Source organism: Mytilus californianus, unplaced genomic scaffold (genome assembly GCF_021869535.1).
Source record: "Mytilus californianus isolate M0D057914Y unplaced genomic scaffold, xbMytCali1.0.p SCAF_2, whole genome shotgun sequence".
Taxonomy (NCBI): domain Eukaryota; kingdom Metazoa; phylum Mollusca; class Bivalvia; order Mytilida; family Mytilidae; genus Mytilus; species Mytilus californianus.
Window position 1 is genome coordinate 139,215,235 of NW_026262668.1, and position 26,285 is coordinate 139,241,519.

The 26,285-nt window shown below is 36.2% G+C and overlaps 2 protein-coding genes across 13 annotated transcripts in view; one reads left to right on the plus strand and one right to left on the minus strand.

The window, feature by feature from the left end:
• The first annotated feature begins 9,320 nt into the window (after positions 1–9,320).
• On the plus strand, positions 9,321–10,571 carry LOC127727842 (uncharacterized). Its single transcript, XM_052234956.1, has 3 exons — positions 9,321–9,390; positions 9,585–9,860; positions 10,202–10,571. The coding sequence occupies exons 1-3, from the start codon at positions 9,321–9,323 to the stop codon at positions 10,357–10,359; spliced, it is 504 nt and encodes a 167-aa protein (XP_052090916.1). The 3' UTR covers positions 10,360–10,571.
• A 980-nt stretch (positions 10,572–11,551) lies between these two features.
• LOC127731236 (nucleolar MIF4G domain-containing protein 1-like) overlaps positions 11,552–26,285 on the minus strand; it is a 53,147-nt gene continuing 38,413 nt past the window's right edge. The window contains exons 9-15 of one of the 12 annotated variants that reach the window (XM_052240236.1): positions 25,153–25,374; positions 23,915–23,977; positions 19,776–19,829; positions 17,518–17,645; positions 16,532–16,696; positions 15,908–16,039; positions 11,552–12,675 (exon numbers count right to left, since the gene is read on the minus strand). In XM_052240236.1, coding sequence (XP_052096196.1) covers positions 12,397–12,675; positions 15,908–16,039; positions 16,532–16,696; positions 17,518–17,645; positions 19,776–19,829; positions 23,915–23,977; positions 25,153–25,374 — 1,043 coding nt within the window. In that variant the 3' untranslated portion in view covers positions 11,552–12,396. The other 11 variants (XM_052240235.1, XM_052240237.1, XM_052240242.1 and 8 more) reach the window with 11 other exon arrangements.

Sequence of the window (26,285 nt, forward strand, 5' to 3'; positions counted from 1 at the left end):
GAATGGTTTTACACTAGTAATTTTTGGGGCCCTTTATAGCTTACTGTACGTTGTGAGCCAAGGCTCCGTGTTGAAGACCGTACTTTGACCCATAAAGGTTTACTTTTATAAATTTTGACTTGGATGGAGAGTTGTCTAATTGGCACTCATACCACATCTTCTTATATCTATTTGTCTATATGCCATTTTGTGTTTCTTTGTTACATATGACGTGGCTCTGTACTTATACATCCCGTCATTGTGTTATTATGCTATGGTAAATTTTTGTATTCTTGTCTTTCAATTTTGCTAAATTAAATGTGCTTTGTTTATATGCCTTTTTGTGTTTCTTTTTTACATATTTGTTTGTTTTTATAGTGATTAAGATTATAACACAATGTTGACTGCTGTACCCCTATTTTTGACATTTTTACCTATTATGTCTGTTTGTTTTGTTCACACATCGTTGTCAATATAATGGAATTTTATGCGACTGTCATACAAGTGAGAGGTTTAGCTAGCTATAAAACAAGGTTTAATCCACCATTTTCTACATAAGAAAATGCCTGTACCAAGTCAGGAATATGACAGATGTTATCCATTCGTTTGATGTGTTTGAGCTTTTAATTTGCCATTTGACTACGGACTTTCCGTTTTGAATATTCCTCGGAGTTCGGTATTTTTGTTATTTTACTTTTCATTAGAATATTGCAGGTCCTATGATTTGCCATCAGCACATGAAATTATACTTAAACCAAAGAAAAATTGGAAAAAAATAACCCACGATATGATTGATTCAACCTGGAAAAAGAGATGGACAGAAATAGCTGAAACTAAATCTACTCTTGCACACACGGAAATAAACAACTGGAATTTTCGGAAACCAAATATCTGTTGGAGAAGTGTCAGAGACCACAAAAGAGACATCAGCAAAGGTATAATTAAATCTAAAATTCTCACAGGGTCTTATAAAACCCAAAGTGTCATTTCCCGTTTTGACAAAACAAAGTCGGCTGAATGTAAGTTATGTAAGGAAGGCCATGAAGATTACAAACATTTCCTAGTTACTTGTAAAAGCCTAGATAATGTGAGGAATGCTCACCACAACAGATTAAAACAGATAATGACAGACAACCAGATTATTTATAATAATATCATTAAATCAGAAATAGACCTACATAAACTGTTAGTCGACTGCAGCACCAATACCTGCATACCTATATCTCACTTAGATGCTATAGAAAGAATATGCAAAGATAGGGTCTATGCATTGCATATCAAGAAAGCTAAACTTCTGTGTTAATTAAAAGAACTGGGTTCTAACAAAACTAACATTTATCGACAAAATAGTCACCACAACTATACAGAAGCGGGTGTGCTATCGGTCATGAGAGTCGATGACTACATATGTTTTAACATAATGCAAACCACTTACCTGGTTTCTCAGTATGCGATGTATTTTATGCAACCAACTAAGTTAACTCTATATCCCCATGTCTCTTACATCTAGATAATAGGTAAATACCATTTTTAATCCTTTTAGACTTCTTAAGGTTAAATCTTATATTTTAAAATCATACAAACTCAGATTTTTAAAATAAAATTTTATACTATTAAAATTTTGAAAATTTTAGATTTTAAAAGAAGAAGATGATATTATATATTCGGTGTAAATGTTGTTGGAATTAATGTGGTTCTTTAAAAAATATTTTTTTTCGTGACCTGAAACCAGGAATTTGTATCTACGATTCCCATTTTTTGCAGGAAGTGTACTGTTAAGTGGGGAGATAAAGTCGATCTTTCATTTTCCATGTAGAATAGTAGAATAGTAGTGTATAGCGTAAAAATCAAAATTATTGATATCACTTCAAAATTGTGAAGACCGTGCTTGAAGATTTTGTGGCAGTTGTTTTGAATTTTTGAAGCATATCTGATTGACACCACTGGTTAAATATTCATCATCACAATATTTCTGAAAGCTATCTTTTAATGAAGAAAACAAAATCTCATCAAAGATACCAGGCTTATATTTTGTACGCCAGACGCACGTTTCGTCTACATAAGATCTAGACTCATCACTGACAATCGAATCAAAACAGTTGAAAGGCCAAATCAAATCCGAAGTTGAAGAGCATTAAAAACCGAAAATCCCTAAAATGTGTGCCAAAAAAGTCTAGAAAAGTTATCCGCTACCAAATCGTAGCCTACATACCTCCATCGACATATTACCCTCATGCCTGTGCACACTATTCGGACTTCATTAATAGGGTAGTGCTCCTAACTTAAAAACAGTGACAGAAGGATAACGAAGAAGATCGTTCGACAGAAATTGACATTACAAGGTTCACGGTCACCATCATGAGCTGGTTAACCGATACGATGTGTCCGTGTCTGAAGTCACAAGCGACGTGGTCTTATCTCTTTAGATACTAGAATAGGTTTTTTTTTATCTATTTTACAGGTTGTTTTCTATTCCCTATTGTGACAATTTGACTGCTTGCGGACTTTGCTGCCGTGGTAGTTCATGCGATTAAAAGTTTCATTTTTTTTAATTTGATAACTGTATTCTACATTGAACATAGGTAAACTACTGTAGTATCCCGTAGTAGCCCGTATGTTTTATGAATCGTTGCTTGTATTTCGTCTTCTTGTCATTTGGTTGTGTAGTTTTCTGTTTTACTTAGACTAAAAAAAAAGTTTGATAGACGTTTGGGTATCTTCTTACTTTCCTCCATACTACTATGTATATCTAGTGACTGTACTGTACTTATTCAACTACATTAACCTTATTATGGAAGTCGGCTGTCTTCTGTTTTGTAACATTACATACTTTGAAAACTTTATACAACGAATTTTCGTTAGAATCAAAATTGATCAATCTGTCACGACTGAACACTTAACAAGCATGAGCTTGATACTGTCAGTCTTTTTTTTAAGTTAGGCTAATTGACCAATGCTATAATATAGCTTCATCTTTGACGTTTTTTACTATAGCTGCTTGAAGAGAAAACATATATACTTAATATACATTCACGATTAAAACCGAATAATATCTGGGTTCGGTGTTCTATTTCCAATGTGAAACTGGATGAAGTCTGAAAAATATGAAACTAGCTGCTATTCATGTACTTTCTGTATTAGCATTCAAAAGCAATATTATAGAATCCAGATTAAATCGAATATATTTTGTAGTTGTTCTGTGAAACTATGAAAAGTAACAGATGTCACTGATTAATGAATCAGGCACTCAGGACCCTTACAGAAGCTCGGGGTTCATCCCACTACTTTTAGTATAGTCCGTGTTGCTCAAAGTTTTCTGTGTGGTGTTTTTTGTCTTCTTTATCTCCTTTTTGTTGGCAATGGTGTTGTATGTTTTTCTTCTACTTATGATGCTCGATGGGTCCTTTACATTTTGACTTCGTTTAAGTTTGAGCATGGGGCATTATGATGTATTCCTTTTATTTCGAAGCAAACATCATATGAATACAAAAACAAGTCGGACAGTAGTGGTACCAAATAAGTACCAATTGGAATGCCAACTGTCTACTGGAATATCAATCCTTCAAACTTAGCTAATATATAGTCGATCAAAAAGTCCAGCATTTTGATGATATCATATTCGATGTATTTGTTGTGGGACTCGGTATATTTCTTCACCAAGTTAGATTTTCATGACCTAAAACAAGGTATTTTTATCTGCATTTCCAATTTTTGTAGAAAAGTCTCTGTTAAATGAGACGATGTAGTCAATCTTTCAATTGAGCATGGAAAATAGTACTGTAAAGAGAAGAACTTCAACAAATTAAAAAAATTGATATTACTGCATAATTGTAAAGATTGTGATTGAAGATCTTAGAGTAGATAATCGGAAATTTTAAAAATCAACATCTGATTGACACCGCTTGATAACTATACTTCATTATTACATTTCTGAGGGCCATCTATAACTGTAGAAAAAAAGGTGGCAGAACTTTATATAATAATTCGAAAATCTTGACGACCCGGCTATATAGCGTTCTTTTTTTTTAACAATCAAACAAAACTTTATTGCACAACTGCAAATATAAATGTTAATTTTACAATTTATTACATTATTTCATTCCTAAAACATTGTTAATATATTTCAAAGTTGGTGTCACATGTTACGGATCAAAATCATTCGTTCTTTATGATAATTATTGTGTATTTTAGGAATCCAGTATAAAGATGGGAGATCTTCATTGTCCTTTTTTATGTTTAAAAGAGAGAAAGACGACTTTGTTGAAAACAAATTTGAATCTTTTTCTTCGTGAATGATGTAGGAGTTTATGTGGGAGTCCCAGTTTTGCTGTAAATTTCAAGTTCTTCAGTGAAAAGTAAAATAAGGAAAATACCGAACTCCGAGGAAAATTCAAAACGGAAATCCCTTATCAAATAGCAAAATTAAAAGCTCAAACACATCAAACGAACGGAAAACATCTGCCATATTCCTCACTTGGTACAGGCATTTTCTTATGTAGAAAATGGTGGATTAAACCTGGTTTTATAGCTAGCTAAACCTCTCACTTGTATGACAGTCGCATTTAATTCCAATATAATGATAACAATGTGTGAACAAATCAAACATACATAATAGGTAAAAATGTCAAAAATAGGGGTACAGTGGAATAGTGAGAAATTCCAAATAATAATAATGATGTTTGCATATAAAACAATATTATTTTAGGCTTTGTCTACTGAAACAAAAATATTTTTGTTGTGAAGAGAGAATAAGGCATCCGCAACCTTGGGATTCTTGTGCTCATTGTTCATCGTAAATTTTGAATGAGCTTCTGAAAGCATGACAGAACAGCTTTGGTCCATTCAGATAAAGTGTCCCGTGACGATTCAACTGACTCGCGTTTTTTTTCTCCATTTTCTGGCATAGTCCTATACTGCATTCATTAGTAACCTGAAGTTCTTTTTGCAATTGATGGGCTGGAGAATTCGATACTTCGGGCCTTTTGCTCACAACTCTCCAAGTTGTTCATAGTTGACGATGCCAAGGTCTTCAGTTATAACATGATCAGCAGGACTATATTTAGATGGGCACGATGCACAAGAGCATTCGGGAGGTTTGGATTTTACATAACTGATGATAATGTTCTCTGATACCGTCTTGTGGTTGTAAATCTTGGAAGCAATAGGTTTGGTGTAGGTATATGAAATGACAGATGTAGTTTTATCTTTGAGAGCACAATATTTCGTCATATATTTGTCAAAACATGCTTTATCATATCCAAATAGCGTGCATTCACAATACGTTAAATGTCAAAAAGATAACCTTCTGTTATAAAAAGCTTGTACCTCGGTTTGTCCAGTTATGTCTTGAATTTACTGAAGATGAAGGTTATCTGTTTACTAGGAATATTGTCGGTGCTGTGTGGACTTAATAAGTCAGAAAAATGTGTCTGTCTTCATTGGGAAAATGATCCAGGTAAGACTGTGCAAGATTTATATATCTATTTTCACGGCAAAATAAATTAAATCATAGTTTCAACGTTCTGAAGATTTTTTTTTCTGTAACATTTTGTAGATCAATGTTTTAAAATATTCAACGGATGTTTTATTTTTATAGAATCAACGTGCCTTGAGATACACTTTTTCGAAGGGTTAATAAAACAGAATGTCAGTGTAAGTATTATTTTTTGTCTTTAAAGTGGAATAGAATAGTCTACTCTATAATGAATAGCCAATCCATGGAATAGAATAGTCTACTAGTACTCTATAATGGATAGCCAATCCATGGAATAGAATAGTCTACTCTATAATGGATAGCCAATCCATGGAATAGAATAGTCTACTCTATAATGAATAGCCAATCCATGGAATACAATAGTCTACTCTGTAATGAAAAGCCAATCCATGGAATAGAATAGTCTACTCTATAATGAATAGCCAATCCATGGAATAGAATAGTCTACTCTGTAATGAATAACCAATCCAAATGTTCGATTTTTAAGGCAAACCCGAATGTCGAGAAAATGAAATAAAAGATACGAGTTTAGATTCGAAACACAGAGGCATCTTACTGGTATTCAGTAGCAAATATCCGAACTGCAATAGTCATTGTCATTTACATTACACACTATCAATAGGATATGTGCTCCCGATTGCTATTAAAAACAAATTGTTTTGCTATTGTGTATAGCAGATTTCGATCTGTTACATTTTGCATCTTCTGTACCGATAACCGGTAAAAGGGTGTGACATCTGTACCGATAGCCGTTAATAGGGTGTGACATCTGTACCGATAGCCTGTAATAAGGTGCGACATTAAATATAGAAAATTTGAAGAAGATTCTTTGAAGTAATCTTCATTCTTTCAGAACAACTTTAAGTTCAGTACTGTTAGGCTTATAGTTTAGTCAGATCTATTTAGTAAATATACTTTACTTGTGCTCACATTTAGTAAAATCAGAGACATATATATCTCTGGTGAAATACACGAAAAGTGACTGTCCATATTTAGAACGCCTACTATACCAAAGGCATGATTATTGTCGAAAAAATTATTGACAGAATTTATAATTTCAACGTGACTTACTGCTGTTATTTTTGGTTGCCTTAGTACATCCTTTTACTATGATCAACAAATATTTCATTGTATTCTCTTTGTAGAGGTAACATCAAAATTGTTTTCCCTATTCGCCGTAGTCCAAAAAATGAGCACTATCTACCTTTGAAATACTTGGCATGAATAAAATGTTATCCTGTCCAGTACTTTTGTGAAAATTTCGCAAAATTTGATCATTGTATATAAAAAAGTAAACCTCCTTGGTAGAAAACATTTCAATTTTTCAATTTTGGGAGTTTGCAACCTTTAGCACCTAGGTCACCGCATGTTTAAAAAATATTTTATCGGAACAACAAATGAAAAAAGAAAGGTGTCTTAAGACTGATGCAAAATAATCGAGACGGTACCCTAAAGTAATGGCTTGGTGAAACTTTGTTATGTCTACTATACACGCATTTACTAGTTTTAAAACATTGCATTCGTAAATTCTCTAACTGTAATGCATGACAAATTTAAAATGAGGTTTTGCTCAAGATAATGTTTAACTATATAATTTTTTTTCTCCAGATTTCAACTCTTAATATTTCACTCATTACCATCGAGGAAAAACAGATATGTAGAAGTAAGTTTCTTACAAGTTAATCTCTCTTCCTCTCAGAAACTTAAACAGATTTTACATCCATGTTTGTTTGACGTATTATCTTTCCGACAACATCGGTATATATGTACTACATTCAAATACAGCACTATCACCGTCATTCCAAATCATAATAAACTACAGGTATGCTTTGTTTAGAACATTGGTATATAAGTACTACATTCAAATACAGCACTATCATCGTCATTCCAAATCATAATAAACTACAGGTATGCTTTGTTTAGAACATTGGTATATAAGTAGTACATTCAAATACAGCACTATCACCGTCATTCCAAATCATAATAAACTACAGGTATGCTTTGTGTAGAACATTGGTATATTAGTTCTATATACAGCACTAGTGCCACTATACCCACTCATAATTAACGACAGGAATGCTGGGTTTAAAAGCTTTTAACTAACACAGTGACTGAATGCTCAAGAATAATTATAATATGCGTACACTACTATTACATTCCTTCAGTCTACAGTTATCAAAACTGTACTAACAAATCTAATTCGTTAAATGCAAGATGAGTTTAATCTTGGGTTGATTTTTCCCCATTTCTTAGTAACGACTGGTGCAGTAATTAAGATTCCAAATAAAAGCAACAGTAGTTTACCGCTGTTCAATAGTCATAAATCGATTAAGCGAAAACAAATCCGGGTCACAAACCAAAACCGAGGGAATCACATCAACTATAAGAGGAAAACAACGGTACAACAGAAACACTGAACTGCTACAACAAACGCCAACATACATAGAAATGGACTATTTGATAACAACTGCAATATTCCTGACTTGGTACAGGACATTTTTAAGAAAAAATGGTGGGTTGAACCTGGTTTTATGGCTAGCCAAACCTCCCGCTTATATGGCAATGTTAAAAATACCGCTAAAATGACAACATTACGTGACAGGAATACAGTACAAATAAACGCAAGAACACTCAAGACAGAGAAATACATAAATAAATAATATAATAGTACATTACAACATGTAAACCACAGAATAACAACGGACACCACCCATTAATTTACGACGACCACAATAGAAATTATGATCTGTGCGTCACATGAATGTATCAACGCCACAAAAAGTGATGTCACAAGTAAACTTCTTAAAACAGAATATAAAATTGGGATTAAGTTTGTAATGGTGTTGTTTTATGTATTTTCTAACCATTACAAGAATATTAATATTAGGGATGTCAACGAGTACTCGAGTACTCGAGTATCGCTCGGTAGTACCGAGTATCGAATACCAAAATGATACTCGACTAATCGGTTTCCTGTAAGAATGTTGTTGCCTTCTTAAAGAAATAATATTTAAATTTTATTAAGAGCACCTCCCGGGAAATTAAATATTAATCATAGTTAATCAAAATTAAAATACGTTTCGAATGTTTGCGTTTAATTGTCATTTAAAAATCCTCCAAACATAGGTGGACTATGAACAAGAACACCTTTCCAAGACTGACACTTTTAGCGTAGCGTGTCTTAGTCATTAAACTACCTCTGTACAGTCAGAGCAAATATTTTCATCAACAGGACTGTTAGTTACGTAACAAAGTTGAGAATCGACTAGTCACAGAAAAAGCTGACAAGATAATATTACTTAATAAGAACAATTTCGTTGCACCCTGTGTCGACCCTCAAAAAATGGTTAAAGGCATCAGTAAGTTCTAATCATCACCCTTTGCTGATCATTAAATGTGTTTTTTAAGGATTCCCAATTACTATTGTTTGAGTAATCTTTTTTTTCTATAGATGTTTATTAATTAATTGATTAGATCATTGCCAGCTTACATAGTTAGTATATGGTATAAATGTCCTAGAACTATTATCTAGTCCTGGGTAATAATGTTGAGGGATTACGTCCATAAGACAACGTCCCACAATACGTAAAATGGGTATAATTTTGTGTTTCCATTTTGTAGATGTTTTTCCGAGCGAGTACTCGAGTATCGCTCGGTAAATCCAACGAGTACTCGATTAGTAAATCTTCACCGAGTTGACATCCCTAATTAATATAGAATTGTGTTAGTAATGGTGTAATTATTTGTATTTTCTAACCATGTCGGTTTTTCTTCTAAATCAAAACTGTGTAAAAACAAATAAATCCTGTGCAAACGTCACCTGGAAAGAACAAAAAAAATAGATGACATGCAGACCAATTCAGTAAAGACAAGTGTAGAATCAAAGCAGAAGTTTCTCAATACGAAACAATTGCACTGTAAGTATCAAAAGTATCTCCCTGATTATGTTCGAATTATTTATCAGATATTACGGAAGAAGAAAGAAAGCTAGGAGGGAGCATTGATATAACAACAAATCCAGACGGAAGTCATACGTATGGTGGCAGCATAGATACACCGTTTGGAGGGGTAAGTGGCCATGTCCATACTTCTCCAGATGGTCATATAACAGGTGGAGATGGTGGGGTATCTGCAGGGGTAGGCGGACTTGGTTCTGTAGGAGTACACGGTAGTTACGATAAGGGTAAAGGTGTCAGTGGAGGTGTTCATGGTAGTGTTGGTGTTCCCGGAGCAGAAGTGGGAGGTTCTGTGGATGTTAATTCACATGGGACTGTTTCTGTAGGTGGCAGTGCAACTGCAGGTGGATCTACGTTAAGTGGTAGCGTTAATTCCAAAGGGGAAACTGATTCCAGCTTGACTCAATCAGTTCCATTTGGAAAACGAGACGGTAAGATTACACCAAAAAATTAAAAACAAATTGTTTCATAGAAAACGTGTTTTATAAAGACATACCGGTAACTAGACAGTTCATGATGAGACCCTTACTTGCGACAGTCACATTAACATGACAGGTTTAAATTAATTTAAGAGTACTAGACTTTTTTCTACAGAAGATTAATATTTAGCAAAAATTAAAAAAAAATAAAAAAATGAGCGAAAATCTAGTTTTGTTAATAAATTTGCATGATATAAAGAAACCAGACAATTTTATTTCGATGGTTGTCCATATGGTTATATTTGCTGCCTTTATACTATTCAGAGTTGACATATCAATAACGATATTTACAGTTGAGGTTGGAGAAGAAATTGTGAATGATGAATCCGAAGAATTGAACATGATTGTCAGTAACCAACATACTAATGGCGGCAAATCCGGTGGTGTTTTAATAACAATACTTATTCCACAAAGGAGTAGGATACAACAGCCAAAGATTACCTATCTTTAATTCTACATGACACTTCAAGCCACAGAAACTTTATTCTGGATTTTATGCCTTTAAGTCAGGGCTCAATGATTATCTAGACTGGTGTAATATTGCGGGTTTAGAAACATATTTTGTTCATTATTACATAAAGTTAATAAATTCATAGATTCCATAATGTTCTTTTGTACTTGATCCTTTTAAAATAAATGTTGCCTGAAGCGTCCCATTGTGGTTCTGTCCAATACCTTTAGTTGATAAGAAAGTAAATTTTTGTAGCCTGTAGCATTTTTGTAGCATTTTTGCGCCTGTCCCAAGTCAGGATCCTCTAGCCTTTGTTAGTCTTGTATTATTTTTAATTTTAGTTTCTTGTGTACAATTTGGAGTTTAGTATGGCGTTCATTATCACTGAACTAGTATATATATTTGTTTAGGGGCCAGCTGAAGGACGCCTCCGGGTGCGGGAATTTCTCGCTGCATTGAAGACCTGTTGGTGGCCTTCTGCTGTTGTCTGTTCTGTGGTCGGGTTGTTGTCTCTTTGACACATTCCCCATTTCCATTCTCAATTTTAGATAGATGGTGAATTTTTCATTGCATTTCATGTGTAATTACACCTTATGTAAGAATCCTGAGTTTTGATTGGTTGATAGCCAGTGTATTTTTCACCAATTTACTGTTATCAAATGAATATCGTTCATTTTTTAACGCCGCCGGGGTATATGCAAAAAGGATATGCCTTTTTTACCCTCTCTGCCGTGGAATTTGCCAAAAAATACTCTATCAGACTGGATGCTTGTAACGTCACGATCATCAATGCGTTTTTGAACGTTAACATTCGGTGTAATTAAACATTGGGTCAATGTCAAGAAATAATCATTGTCCATGATCTATCATATATGTAACCCTTAACTTTTGGTTAACCTGTTAACGCCACCACCACCATTATTGTAACAGTAACACTCATGAACATTTTACCTTTATCTCTACAATGAACTCACAAACAGGTGTATAGCTATTTAGCAAAATATTTGTCTGACTGTTCATATTTTGTTATAACCATAAAAATATCCTCCCCAAAAACTTCTTAGGGAGAGAGAGACAGAGAGCATAATCATTAACTTAATTAATAATCCATAAAATACTCATAGAGCACATTGCCCTGTTTTTTTCAGCCAAAATACTCTTAATATTTTGAGTAAATAAACAATGAAATTAGGATGGTATGCAATTATTTTATTCAGCAATCATGCAGTTAAACATGTTAAAGTGCTATATTCTCGTACTTTCAATCTAAAACACATCAAAGCAGCTGAGACTCACAAGAATTCTGGGATTTTTCTTGACCTGTGTTTCCTACTTGCATCATATTAGGCATCAAAACTATTATATAATTTAGGCATATCATCTGATGAAAGGGCTTTCTTGACTAACATACCTATATAAAGTCTTATAAAAGTAGATGAAATAAAAGTTTTTGATAAAGTCTAGCGTAGCACAGGTGTCAATTATATTTGTGTTATATAAAATTCTGATGAAATTTTAGAAAAACTGATTTCTTTTGAACATGTAGCTAGCTCTGTTGACATTTATGATTTTACTTTTACTTGTTCTTGTGTAATCTAATATACTGGTATTAAAGAGTTAAGTGCCTGTCCTGTGTTGACTGTTAGTATCTTTCTTACTGTACCTTTGATCATTTCACTAATTAAGATGGGGACCAGGGAGGATTGAGTTCCCAAGAACGTGTTTAACCCAATCCCATGTGCCTAACCCAAGTCAGGAACCTTATCAGTGGTCTGTTTTGTAACATCTTGATGTTCTTGTCGCTTAGGGAACTTGGGAAGATAACAGATATATGAAATTTATTCATATTTGTCTGTTGTTGAAGAGTGCTGAAGTTCTTCCCAAATTTTGTATGTTCTGTGCTAAAGAAGTCAACTCTTATTGCCAATCTTCCACAGGCAGTCCAAAAACTTTCATTAAACTTATTATTCAAAACTAACACTGTTCATATATCTCTTTCTTTAAATATGACCTTTCTACTACCATCTCACAGATAAGTTATAATTGAAACTTAGAATGACCAGCTGACAGTGCTTTCTCTGCTAAAGATACTCTCTCTACCAATAACTTATTCTGATCTTGTTTAGACTTTTTCCCAACGAGAAAATGTCTCATAAATAATTTAAGTCCTTCATGCAAAAGATGTAATTTTGTCAATGGTGCAATTCTAGAGAAGACTTCTTGCATCACATGGTCAGCATGATCCAACAGAATTTCTTGTAACACTTGCTTTAGGAATCTCACCATGTTCTTGTCCAAAGTTCCAAACTCTACAACCTGTAATAAGACAACAGATATTATTTATATCAGGGTACATATTATTGGTTCTCACCTAAAAATTGTTCTAATTTATCAATTTCTCAATTTTCTTTTTTGCAAAAACAATTTTCAATGAAGAAAACTTTATTGACAAAAAGTGCATGTGGCTGAATCCTGTCACTCGAAGAAGGGAAGGGTGAATACTATAGTAATAAAGGTCATTTTGGATGGGTTTATTGAATGTGAATACTTAGCTGACTCAATCCAAAACTGAATAAAAGTCTTAAGATTCTTTCTGTCAAATGAGTGAAAGGTCAAGTTTACACATCAAAAAACTTTGATAGTTAAAATAACATTTAGTTTAGAAGAACATGATTTATTTATTAGTTGTTATTGGCTTTGAACTAGACTTAATTAACTGGGAGTACTCTCAGATCATTGCTATGTGTATTTTGTTTTTTATGCTACTGTAGTTGTTTTTGTGCTTCAGGCAAATCTGATGAGTAAGGCCGTTTTCAAATGATTTTTTCAGTTTGTTCTGATGTGCTGTTACACCAATGTCCAAGGTTAGGGGACAGTTCAGCCTTCACAAACATGTTCAACCATTTGCCTGCCACATGTAATACCAATGTCCAAGGTTAGGAGGACAGTTAAGCCTTCACAAACATGTTCAACCCTTTCCCTGCAACATTTTATACAAATATCCAAGGTTAGGGGGACAGTTAAACCTTCACAAACATGTACAACCCTTTCCCTGCCACATTTTACACCAATGTCCAAGGTTAGGGGGACAGTTCAGCCTTCAAAAACATGTTCAACCCTTTCCCTGTCACATTTTACACCAATGTCAAAGGTTAGGGGAACAGTCCAGCCTTCACAAACATGTTCAACCCTTTCCCTGCCACATTTTACACCAATGTCTAAGGTTAGGGGGGCAGTTAAGCCTTCACAAACATGTACAACCCTTTCCCTGCCACATTTTACACCAATGTCCATGATTAGGGGGACAGTTAAGCCTTCACAAACATGTACAACCCTTTCCCTGCCACATTTTACACCAATGTCCAATGTTAGGGGGACAGTTAAGCCTTCACAAACATGTACAACCCTTTCCCTGCCACATTTTACACCAATGTCCAAGGTTAGGGGGACAGTTAAGCCTTCACAAACATGTTCAACCCTTTCCCTGCCACATTTTACACCAATGTCCAAGGTTAGGGGGACAGTTCAGCCTTCACAAACATGTTCAACCCTTTTCCTGCCACATTTTACACCAATGTCCAAGGTTAGGGGGACAGTTCAGCCTTCACAAACATGTTCAACCCTTTCCCTGCCACATTTTACACCAATGTCTAAGGTTAGGGGGACAGTTAAGCCTTCACAAACATGTTCAACCCTTTCCCTGCCACATTTTACACCAATGTCCAAGGTTAGGGGGACAGTTCAGCCTTCAAAAACATGTTCAACCCTTTCCCTGTCACATTTTACACCAATGTCCAAGGTTAGGGGGACAGTTCAGCCTTCACAAACATGTTCAACCCTTTCCCTGCCATATTTTACGCCAATGTCCAAGGTTAGGGGGACAGTTAAGCCTTCACAAACATGTACAACCCTTTCCCTGCCACATTTTACACCAATGTCCAAGGTTAGGGGGACAGTTCAGCCTTCACAAACATGTTCAACCCTTTCCCTGCCATATTTTACACCAATGTCCAAGTTTAGGGGGACAGTTTAGCCTTCACAAACATGTTCAACCCTTTCCCTGCCACATTTTTCACCAATGTCCAAGGTTAAGGGGACAGTTCAGCCTTCACAAACATGTTCAACCCTTTCCCTGCCACATTTTTCACCAATGTCCAAGGTTAGGGGGACAGTTAAGCCTTCACAAACATGTTCAACCCTTTTCCTGCCACATTTTTCACCAATGTCCAAGGTTAAGGGGACAGTAAAGCCTTCACAAACATGTACAACCCTTTCCTTGCCACATTTTACACCAATGTCTAAGGTTAGGGGGACAGTTAAGCCTTCACAAACATGTTCAACCCTTTCCCTGCCACATTTTACACCAATGTCTAAGGTTAGGGGGACAGTTAAGCCTTCACAAACATGTACAACCCTTTCCCTGCCACATTTTACACAAATGTCCAAGGTTAGGGGGACAGTTAAGCCTTCACAAACATGTTCAACCCTTTCCCTGCCACATTTTATATGTGTCTCTCTCAAGTCAGGAGCCATTCATTGGATTTCATTGGTTACTGCTGTCTGTCATATATGTTTTTCCTATGTTTTGTCATTAACTAGGTTGTTGTTTCATCTGTCATATGGTGGCCTTTTACAGCTGACTATACAATATGGGATTTGCTTGTTGTTAAAGGTGGTACAGTGACCTATAGTTGCTTAAATCCCCTTCATTTTTCAAGATAATATCTCAAAATATCAAAGGCTCATTATAATCATCATCTAAAAGCAATTACTCATTTAAGAAGTCAATTTATGGCCAAAATTAAATCAACCTTTTTATAGATGTTGTATCTTTTAGTGATTATAGTTTCTGTCAGTCTATTATTCTATTCAATATTATAGACAAAAATTTTCAAGTAATCTATATTTAGTGACAATACCTCCTATAAGTAGTCAGTTGATGGTTTCAGCCATAATTGCTTTTTTGTAAATCTTGTATTGCTGATTATTTTTTCAAATAACATTTTCTGTTTATCTCATATTAATTTCAAGACACAAATTTTTTTATTAAAGGGCAATAACTATATGGTGTCAATTAATGGCTTCAGTCATGTAGCCATTTTTATAGATCTTGTACTGTTCAGTTGATATTTTTGTGTTAACAATTTCTATTACAGTTTGCAATATAACATTTAAAAACACTAAATTTTATAAAAAATCGTAAGGGGTTCCGTGGAACCCTGTGTCTTGCCTGCGATTGCTGCTGTCAATGTTGACTTAAAAAGTGAGTCCATTTATCAGTAAAATACAGAATTTAAAAGAAAAATTCAAACTTTTTCTTTAGATGCTATTTCTTGGTCTTGAAGATTAGCTTCTGTCCAAGTTTCATGACAATCCTTGAAGGTTTACAAATTTAGCATGTAAAAACATATTAAACCTTTAGCGAAAAAAAAAAGATAACACATTAAAGGATTGGTGCTGACTTTATAATGTACATAGGGTATATGTTTTTGTACATTTTTCATAGGGTATATGTTTTTGTACATTTTTAAAATGTTAACAAACTTACCTTGAAAACACTGAGTGATATGGACTTTGTAACCATGAGATGTACCACAATTTTCCCTAAATTATTTCGACTCTGTTCAGATTGGTGACTCATTTCTTTAAATTTGTCCCACATCATGAATTGAAATGTCATCTGAAAATGTTATAATTATTTAACTTCTAGTATTTTTTAAAAAGCTATTCAGAACAAAGAATGATATTTTGTTAGTCTATATTTTCTCAAATCATTTCAAAATAAACTACATGTATTTGATTTCAACTTTATAAACTGATAACTTGAATACTGCAAAATACCCCTAAAAACAAAGATGTTAAAAATAAGTATAACAGCAATATATCATATAAAAAATCCAAGGCATATAGGTTAATGTATTTAGAAAATGATGGGCATAGATAAAATGACTGAAATGGTGATAGCTTTCTCTAGCAGGAGTTATTTCCAATGCCTGAAATTACCCATTTTCCTTATAATCACCAATACCAGTCTTTTATCACATGGACTACTTCCCTTGACTGTAATAGCCTGTCAGAATCACAGAATTGTTTGCAGACAAAATGAACAATGTACATCTAATGAATTTTCGAGCAGAAAGTGGTCTTTTATCACAGGGTTTATCATCCTTACCTGAAATCTCCTGTCATATTCACAGAACTTTTGTAGAAGATAAGCATAAAATTGATTATATGATTTTTCCTGGAGACAGCAGTCTGTTATTACATGGATTAACTCCCTTTCTTGTTGATTTTTCAGACCAAGTCTTAAAAGTTTCTCAAAAGCATCAATATAGTCCTGAAAATACAAAATTAATACTGTACATTTAAAACATTAATTCACCTATGTTTTTTTATAAGAGTTCATGTTGCTCAATATTTAGTTGTCTGTGCAGTGTTTTCTGGACTATTGTTTGTCTGTGCAGTGTTTTCTGGACTATTGTTTGTCTGTGCAGTGTTTTCTGGACTATTGTTTGTCTGTGTAGTATTTTCTGGACTACTGTTTGTCTGTGCAGTGTTTTCTGGACTATTGTTTGTCTGTGCAGTGTTTTCTGGACTATTGTTTATCTGTGCAGTGTTTTCTGGACTATTGTTTGTCTGTGCAGTGTTTTCTGGACTACTGTTTGTCTGTTAGTTTTTTTTTATTGACAATTTTGCTCGTCTGTATTTCTTTGACTCATGATTTCTTATAGACTCTTGGATCTACTTTTTTCAAAAACATCCATGTACTGTTTTGTGTGCCAAAACCATAATGACAGACAGGTATACATGTATATATTTACATTACTGTTCATTGGACTGAACAATAATTTGCATTCATTGTTTTCCACATACTGTTTATTTTTTTCTTCTGAGGTTTGTGAGGTAATGGAAGGAGATAATATAGTATTACAAAACTGTGTCTAAGGTCTGAAGTACTTTTCCCTATCCTAGTACTAGTGTTACTACCTACTCCATAGAAGGGAGGAGGGGTGGTATTGTACCAATATTTCCATCTCTTGTCATTATAGAACAGAAGAAACTTTTCCCTATTCCAGTATTACTATCTTCTCCATGTGTTGAAGTTTGACTGAGGACCATAGAAAAAGGTAGGAGGAATGATATGATACCAGTATTTACCTCACTTGTCATTATAGAACAGAAGATACTTTTCCTTATGCCAGTGTTCATTCTCTGTTTTCTGGCTAATTCTAATATTTTATCACTGGCTTCTCCAAGTATTGTTGTTTGAACTGTTTGTCTAACATCTGAAACAGAAAAATCATTTTTACACCTTTTAATATTCTAAATTAAAACATTGAAGGAAATAAAATCTATTTTTTTTTTATTTGATTTGCATTTAACTGATACCTTTTTCTGGAAAAGGAAATAAACATTGTATAAAAAATAATAAACAATAGTATCATCAAATATTCAAATATTTACAACATTCAAGTTAAATCTATAAAGGAATACATTATTTTTTCTGCAGTACCAGGATGGCTTATTTATTAGCTATCTGTTATTATTTTCAAGACAACAAGTAAAAACAAAAAAGTTAGATAAAAAAAATTTTCATTGAAGTGCAAAAACTTCTAGATGGCTTCAATTGATGCTTTCAGTCTAATTGCCTTTTTTGTAGATTATGTACTGCTGATCATTTTTGCTGTTTACAGTTTCTGTATATCTATTATATGTGTCATGATAATAAGCAAAACCATATTAATTAGTAAAATATTTTAATTTATGGACAAAAAGTTTTATATAGCTGTAAAGGAGTCATCTGATAATTTTTGTGGAAATCACTCACTTGAAATGTGAAAATGGTAGATCCTGACATTATGAGGACTTTTTCTAAGTAAGAATTTATCTGATCTTCCTTCCCATGCTGACCCTATGACCCACCAGTGACCTTTCTCCACATACCTTCACGTTTATCTGATCTTCCTTCCTATGCTGACCCTATGACCCACCAGTGACCTTTCTCCACATACCTTCACGTTTATCTGATCTTCCTTCCTATGCTGACCCTATGACCCACCAGTGACCTTTCTCCACATAACTTCATGTTTATCTGATCTTTCTTCCCATGCTGATCCTATGACCCACCAGTGACCTTTCTCCACATACCTTCACGTTTATCTGATCTTCCTTCCCATGCTGATCCTATGACCCACCAGTGACCTTTCTCCACATACCTTCACGTTTATCTGATCTTCCTTCCTATGCTGACCCTATGACCCACCAGTGACCTTTCTCCACATAACTTCATGTTTATCTGATCTTCCTTCCCATGCTGACCCTATGACCCACCAGAGACCTTTCTCCACATACCTTCATGTTTATCTGATCTTTCTTCCCATGCTGACCTTAAGACCCACCAGAAACCTTTCTCCACATACCTTCATGTTTATCTGAATTTCCTTCCTATGCTGACCCTATGACCCACCAGTGACCTTTCTCCACATACCTTCATGTTTATCTGATCTTCCTTCCCATGCTGACCCTATGACCAACCAGAGACCTATCTCCACATACCTTCACGTTAATCTGATCTTCCTTTCCATTTTGACCCAATGACCCACCAGTGACCTTTCTCCACATACCTTCATGTTAATCTGATCTTCCTCCACATGCCGACCCTATGACCCACCAGAGACCTTTCTCCACATACCTTCATTTTTATCTGATCTTCCTTCCCATGCTGACCTTATGACCCACCAAAAACCTTTCTCCACATACCTTCATGTTTATCTGATCTTCCTTCCCATGCTGACCCACCAGTGACCTTTCTCCACATACCTTCACGTTTATCTGAATTTCCTTCCTATGCTGACCCCATGACCCACCAGTGACCTTTCTCCACATACCTTCATGTTTATCTGATCTTCCTTCCCATGCTGACCCTATGACCAACCAGAGACCTATTTCCACATACCTTCACGTTAATCTGATCTTCCTTTCCATTTTGACCCAATGACCCACCAGTGACCTTTCTCCACATACCTTCATGTTTATCTGATCTTCCTTCCCATGCTGACCCTATGACCAACCAGAGACCTATTTCCACATACCTTCACGTTAATCTGATCTTCCTTTCCATTTTGACCCTATGACCCACCAGAAACCTTTCTCCACAAACCTTCATGTTTATCTGATCTTCCTTCCCATGCTGACCCACCAGTGACCTTTCTCCACATACCTTCATGTTAATCTGATCTTCCTCCCCATGCCGACCCTATGACCCACCAGAGACCTTTCTCCACATACCTTCATTTTTATCTGATCTTCCTTCCCATGCTGACCTTATGACCCACCAGAAACCTTTCTCCACATACCTTCATGTTAATCTGATCTTCCTTCCCATGCTGACCCACCAGTGACCTTTCTCCACATACCTTCATGTTTATCTGATCTTCCTTCCCATGCTGACCCTATGACCCACCAGTGACCTTTCTCCACAAACCTTCATGTTTATCTGATCTTCCTTCCCATGCTGATACTATGACCCACCAGTGACCTTTCTCCACATACCTTCATGTAAATCTGATCTTCCGTCCCATGCTGATCCTACAATTCACTAACCACCTTTCTCCACATACCTTCATGTTTATCTGATCTTCCTTCCCATGCTGATCCTACAATCCACCAGCGACCATTTTCCACGTACCTTCATGTTTATCTGATCTTTCTTCCCATGCTGACCCTATGACCCACCAGTGACCTTTCTCCACAAACCTTCATGTTTATCTGATCTTCCTTCCCATGCTGATCCTACAATCCACCAGCCACCTTTCTCCACAAACCTTCATGTAAATCTGATCTTCCTTCCCATGCTTATCCTACAACCCACCAGCAACCTTTCTCAACATACCTTCACGTTTATCTGATCTTCCTTCCCATGCTGATCTTACAATCCACCAGCCACCTTTCTCCACAAACCTTCATGTAAATCTGATCTTCCTTCCCATGCTTATCCTACAACCCACCAGCAACCTTTCTCAACATACCTTCACGTTTATCTGATCTTCCTTCCCATGCTGATCCTATGACCCACCAGTGACCTTTCTCCACATACCTTCATGTTTATCTGATCTTCCTTCCCATGCTGACCCTATGACCCACCAGTGACCTTTCTCCACATACCTTCATGTTTATCTGATCTTCCTTCCCATGCTGACCCTATGACCCACCAGTGACCTTTCTCCACATACCTTCACGTTTATCTGAATTTCCTTCCTATGCTGACCCTATGACCCACCAGTGACCTTTCTCCACATACCTTCATGTTTATCTAATCTTCCTTCCCATGCTGACCCTATGACCAACCAGAGACCTATCTCCACATACCTCCATGTTAATCTGATCTTCCTTTCCATTTTGACCCAATGACCCACCAGTGACCTTTCTCCACATACCTTCATGTTAATCTGATCTTCCTCCCCATGCCGACCCTATGACCCACCAGAGACCTTTCTCCACATACCTTCATTTTTATCTGATCTTCCTTCCCATGCTGACCTTATGACCCACCAGAAACCTTTCTCCACATACCTTCATGTTTATCTGATCTTCCTTCTCATGCATGCTGATCCTACAACCCACCAGCGACCATTCCACATGTCTTCATGTCTATCTAATCTTCCTTCCCATGCTAATCCTACAACCCACCAGCAACCTTTCTCCACATACCTTCATATTTATCTGATCTTCCTTCCCATGCTGACCCTATGACCCACCAGTGACCTTTCTCCACATACCTTCACGTTTATCTGATCTTCCTTCCTATGCTGACCCTATGACCCACCAGTGACCTTTCTCCACATAACTTCATGTTTATCTGATCTTCCTTCCCATGCTGACCCTATGACCCACCAGTGACCTTTCTCCACATACCTTCACGTTTATCTGATCTTCCTTCCTATGCTGACCCTATGACCCACCAGTGACCTTTCTCCACATAACTTCATTTTTATCTGATCTTCCTTCCCATGCTGACCCTATGACCCACCAGAGACCTTTCTCCACATACCTTCATTTTTATCTGATCTTTCTTCCCATGCTGACCTTAAGACCCACCAGAAACCTTTCTCCACATACCTTCATGTTTATCTGATCTTCCATCACATGCTGATCCTACAACCCACCAGCGACCTTTCTCCACATACCTTCATGTTAATCTGATCTTCCTTCCCATGCTGATCCTATGACCCACCAGCGACCTTTCTCCACAAACCTTCATGTTTATCTGATCTTCCTTCCCATGCTGACCCTACGACCCACCAGTGACCTTTCTCCACAAACCTTCATGTTTATCTGATCTTCCTTCCCATGCTGACCCTATGACCCACCAGTGACCTTTCTCCACAAACCTTCATGTTTATCTGATCTTCCTTCCCATGCTGACCCTATGACCCACCAGTGACCTTTCTCCACATACCTTCACGTTTATCTGATCTTCCTTCCTATGCTGACCCTATGACCCACCAGTGACCTTTCTCCACATAACTTCATTTTTATCTGATCTTCCTTCCCATGCTGACCCTATGACCCACCAGAGACCTTTCTCCACATACCTTCATTTTTATCTGATCTTTCTTCCCATGCTGACCTTAAGACCCACCAGAAACCTTTCTCCACATACCTTCATGTTTATCTGATCTTCCATCACATGCTGATCCTACAACCCACCAGCGACCTTTCTCCACATACCTTCATGTTAATCTGATCTTCCTTCCCATGCTGATCCTATGACCCACCAGCGACCTTTCTCCACATACCTTCATGTTTATCTGATCTTCCTTCCCATGCTGATCCTATGACCCACCAGTGACCTTTCTCCACAAACCTTCATGTTTATCTGATCTTCCTTCCCATGCTGACCCTACGACCCACCAGTGACCTTTCTCCACAAACCTTCATGTTTATCTGATCTTCCTTCCCATGCTGACCCTATGACCCACCAGTGACCTTTCTCCACATACCTTCATGTTTATCTGATCTTCCTTCCCATGCTGATCCTATGACCCACCAGTGACCTTTCTCCACATACCTTCATTTTTATCTGATCTTTCTTCCTATGCTAACCCTATGACCCGCCAGTGACCTTTCTCCACATACCTTCATGTTTATCTGATCTTCCTTCCCATGCTGACCCTACGACCCACCAGTGACCTTTCTCCACATACCTTCATGTTTATCTGATCTTTCTTCCCATGCTAACCCTATGACCCACCAGTGACCTTTCTCCACAAACCTTCATGTTTATCTGATCTTCCTTCCCATGCTGACCCTACGACCCACCAGTGACCTTTCTCCACATACCTTCATGTTTATCTGATCTTTCTTCCCATGCTAACCCTATGACCCACCAGTGACCTTTCTCCACAAACCTTCATGTAAATCTGATCTTCCTTCCCATGCTGACCCTATGACCCACCAGTGACCTTTCTCCACATACCTTCATGTTTATCTGATCTTCCTTCCCATGCTGATCCTACAATCCACCAGCGACCATTTTCCACGTACCTTCATGTTTATCTGATCTTTCTTCCCATGCTGACCCTATGACCCACCAGTGACCTTTCTCCACAAACCTTCATGTTTATCTGATCTTCCGTCCCATGCTGATCCTACAATCCACTAGCCACCTTTCTCCACATACCTTCATGTAAATCTGATCTTCCGTCCCATGCTGATCCTACAATCCACCAGCCACCTTTCTCCACAAACCTTCATGTAAATCTGATCTTCCTTCCCATGCTTATCCTACAACCCACCAGCAACCTTTCTCAACATACCTTCCATGTTTATCTGATCTTCCTTCCCATGCTGATCCTACAATCCACCAGCCACCTTTCTCCACAAACCTTCATGTAAATCTGATCTTCCTTCCCATGCTTATCCTACAACCCACCAGCAACCTTTCTCAACATACCTTCATGTTTATCTGATCTTCCTTCCCATGCTGATCCTATGACCCACAAGTGACCTTTCTCCACAAACCATCATGTAAATCTGATCTTCCTTCCTATGCTGACCCTATGACCCACCAGTGACCTTTCTCCACATAACTTCATTTTTATCTGATCTTCCTTCCCATGCTAACCCTATGACCCACCAGTGACCTTTCTCCACAAACCTTCATGTTTATCTGATCTTCCTTCCTATGCTGACCCTATGACCCACCAGTGACCTTTCTCCACATAACTTCATTTTTATCTGATCTTCCTTCCCATGCTAACCCTATGACCCACCAGTGACCTTTCTCCACAAACCTTCATGTTTATCTGATCTTCCTTCCTATGCTGACCCTATGACCCACCAGTGACCTTTCTCCACATACCTTCATGTTTATCTGATCTCTCCTTCCCATGCTAACCCTATGACCCACCAGCCACCTTTCTCCACATACCTTCATGTTTATCTGATCTCTCCTTCCCATGCTAACCCTATGACCCACCAGCCACCTTTCTCCACATACCTTCATGTTTATCTGATCTTCCTTCCCATGCTGATCCTACGACCCACCAGCGACCTTTGTCCTCTGCATTCATTAAATCCTCTAAGCCTATTCTAAGTTGGTTAGTACCAAGGCTTGCTAAATATAAAGAAATAAAGAATATAGGTTTTTAAATATATGAAATACTGTAGGGAATTTAACATTATCAAATTTATCATTGCAAAAAATCTAGTACATGTACAGATATGGTTGGTCAATTGTAATATTTTTTATGAAAAGGTATGACACCCAATCTTTCAAAACCTCAATGATGGTAAGGGAACCCTTTATTTAATTTCATCCATTGATAGGGTGGGACACTTCAACAGTGATTTTGCCACATAGGTTCCATTAACCAACTTCCTCTAAAACAAAAAGTCTAAATCTTTCCTAGTTTTACCAGAGTGACGATTTAGAAATCATCTACCTAGTATATATATTCAATACATAATATAGCATACTGTGGATTTATTATTATTCGTTGGATACCAATTTTCGTGGATTTCGTGGGTATAGGTGAACCACGGAATTAAATGTTCAACGAATGACAAATTTCCATAGGCTTGTATGCAGACTTCGGCAAAACCACGAAATTAAAAATCTACGAACATATATGTTTTCCTTAATCAACGAAAATTGGTACCAACGAAAATAAATGAATCCACAGTATCTTTTTATATGATTTATGAACTTCAATAGTTTATATAGCTTGGGATCTGGTTTGCGTCAGTAAGGCTCGGCATGGAACAAATGAAGTGAGTTAGTTTCAGTGCTGATCATGACTGAAGTTATATCTCCATGTTATGCAGTATGTAATTATATTTTTACCAGTAATAGATTTTAAAATAAATTTCAAATTAGTTTTCGGCAAATGCGTGGCTATATAAATATTTCCCGCCATGTCAGAAATGATGCGATCCCACAATGCAGCAACCCCGTATCCCACGTTTATACATAATATAGCTTACCTTTTACATGATTTCTCCCCGTATCCCACGTTTATACATAATATAGCTTACTTTTTACATGATTTCTCCCCGTATCCCACGTTTATACATAATATAGCTTACCTTTTACATGATTTCTCCCCGTATCCCACGTTTATACATAATATAGCTTACTTTTTACATGATTTCTCCCCGTATCCCACGTTTATACATAATATAGCTTACTTTTTACATGATTTCTCCCTGTATCCCACGTTTAAACATAATATAGCTTACTTTTTACATGATTTCTCCCTGTATCCCACGTTTATACATAATATAGCTTACTTTTTACATGATTTCTAGCTGATTTTTTCATCTGTTCACATTTCTCTGGGTCATAATTTGGTATTTTTCTCATGTTATTGTTTTTAATGGCAAGCAATACATCTAACATGAACTGGACACGACTTGATTCTGTTTTATCCAATGAACTGGCCTTTCCTTGTATCAATAGTATAATGTCTTTCAGTGTGTGAGGGTCGTCCTTCCTTAAACTGAATCCAACAGCTGAATAAACAAATCAAGCTAATTTTATTTCAATAATCAAACATCATCATTCAGACAATATATAATGGATGTTACATTTAAACATAAACAGCACCAATAAACAAGTCTCCTAAGAGCCTGAATCGCTCAACTGTCAATAATATATATCTTGTACTACTGATTTCTGTGTACAGTTTCTACCCATCTATTATGATTTAATCTAAGGCAAAAACACAAGTGGCCATGTTAATAAATTGGCAGGAACATTAAACACAAACTTTATACTAGAATCCCTAAAGATCATTCAGTTTTAATTTGGTTGAAATTGGTTCAGTAATTCTAAGAGGAGTAGATAATTTTTCTTGGTTTATGGATAGCAATAGCTCACATGGCCCATGTTACAGCTATTTAACTTTTAATTTTATAGGAATTTTAATTAATGTTCAAAAGCAAAATTTTTAAAATAACAATTTTTTAATATTTTTTTAAACGTTATTGCCCTGGAAAAATCTATTTTTTAAAGTAATTTGATTTCTGAAAATTTTTAGTCCAGATATTCTTTACTTTTTAATCTAAATGATTATCAATAGGTAAATTCACTTTCTGAGTAGATGCCAACATCCATCTATATACCTGTTAGACAGTAGCTATCTATATATACAGGTACTTAGTAATATCAATCAGTATATTTAGAAAACTGTATTCCTGTCAGACAGTATCTTTCTATACTTACATTGCAGAACCAGAGATATCAGCACAATCAGAAAACTGTATACTGTAAACCAACTAATTTTCATGAACAACTTATTTTTGCAACTTTCACAAGTAGAAAAGTAATGAAATATAAATCATCATGAATGTGTAAAATGTGTTTTTAACTAATTCCAGTAAATATGAAAATCGTGAAATTATATAGCCACAAAGTGGGCTAA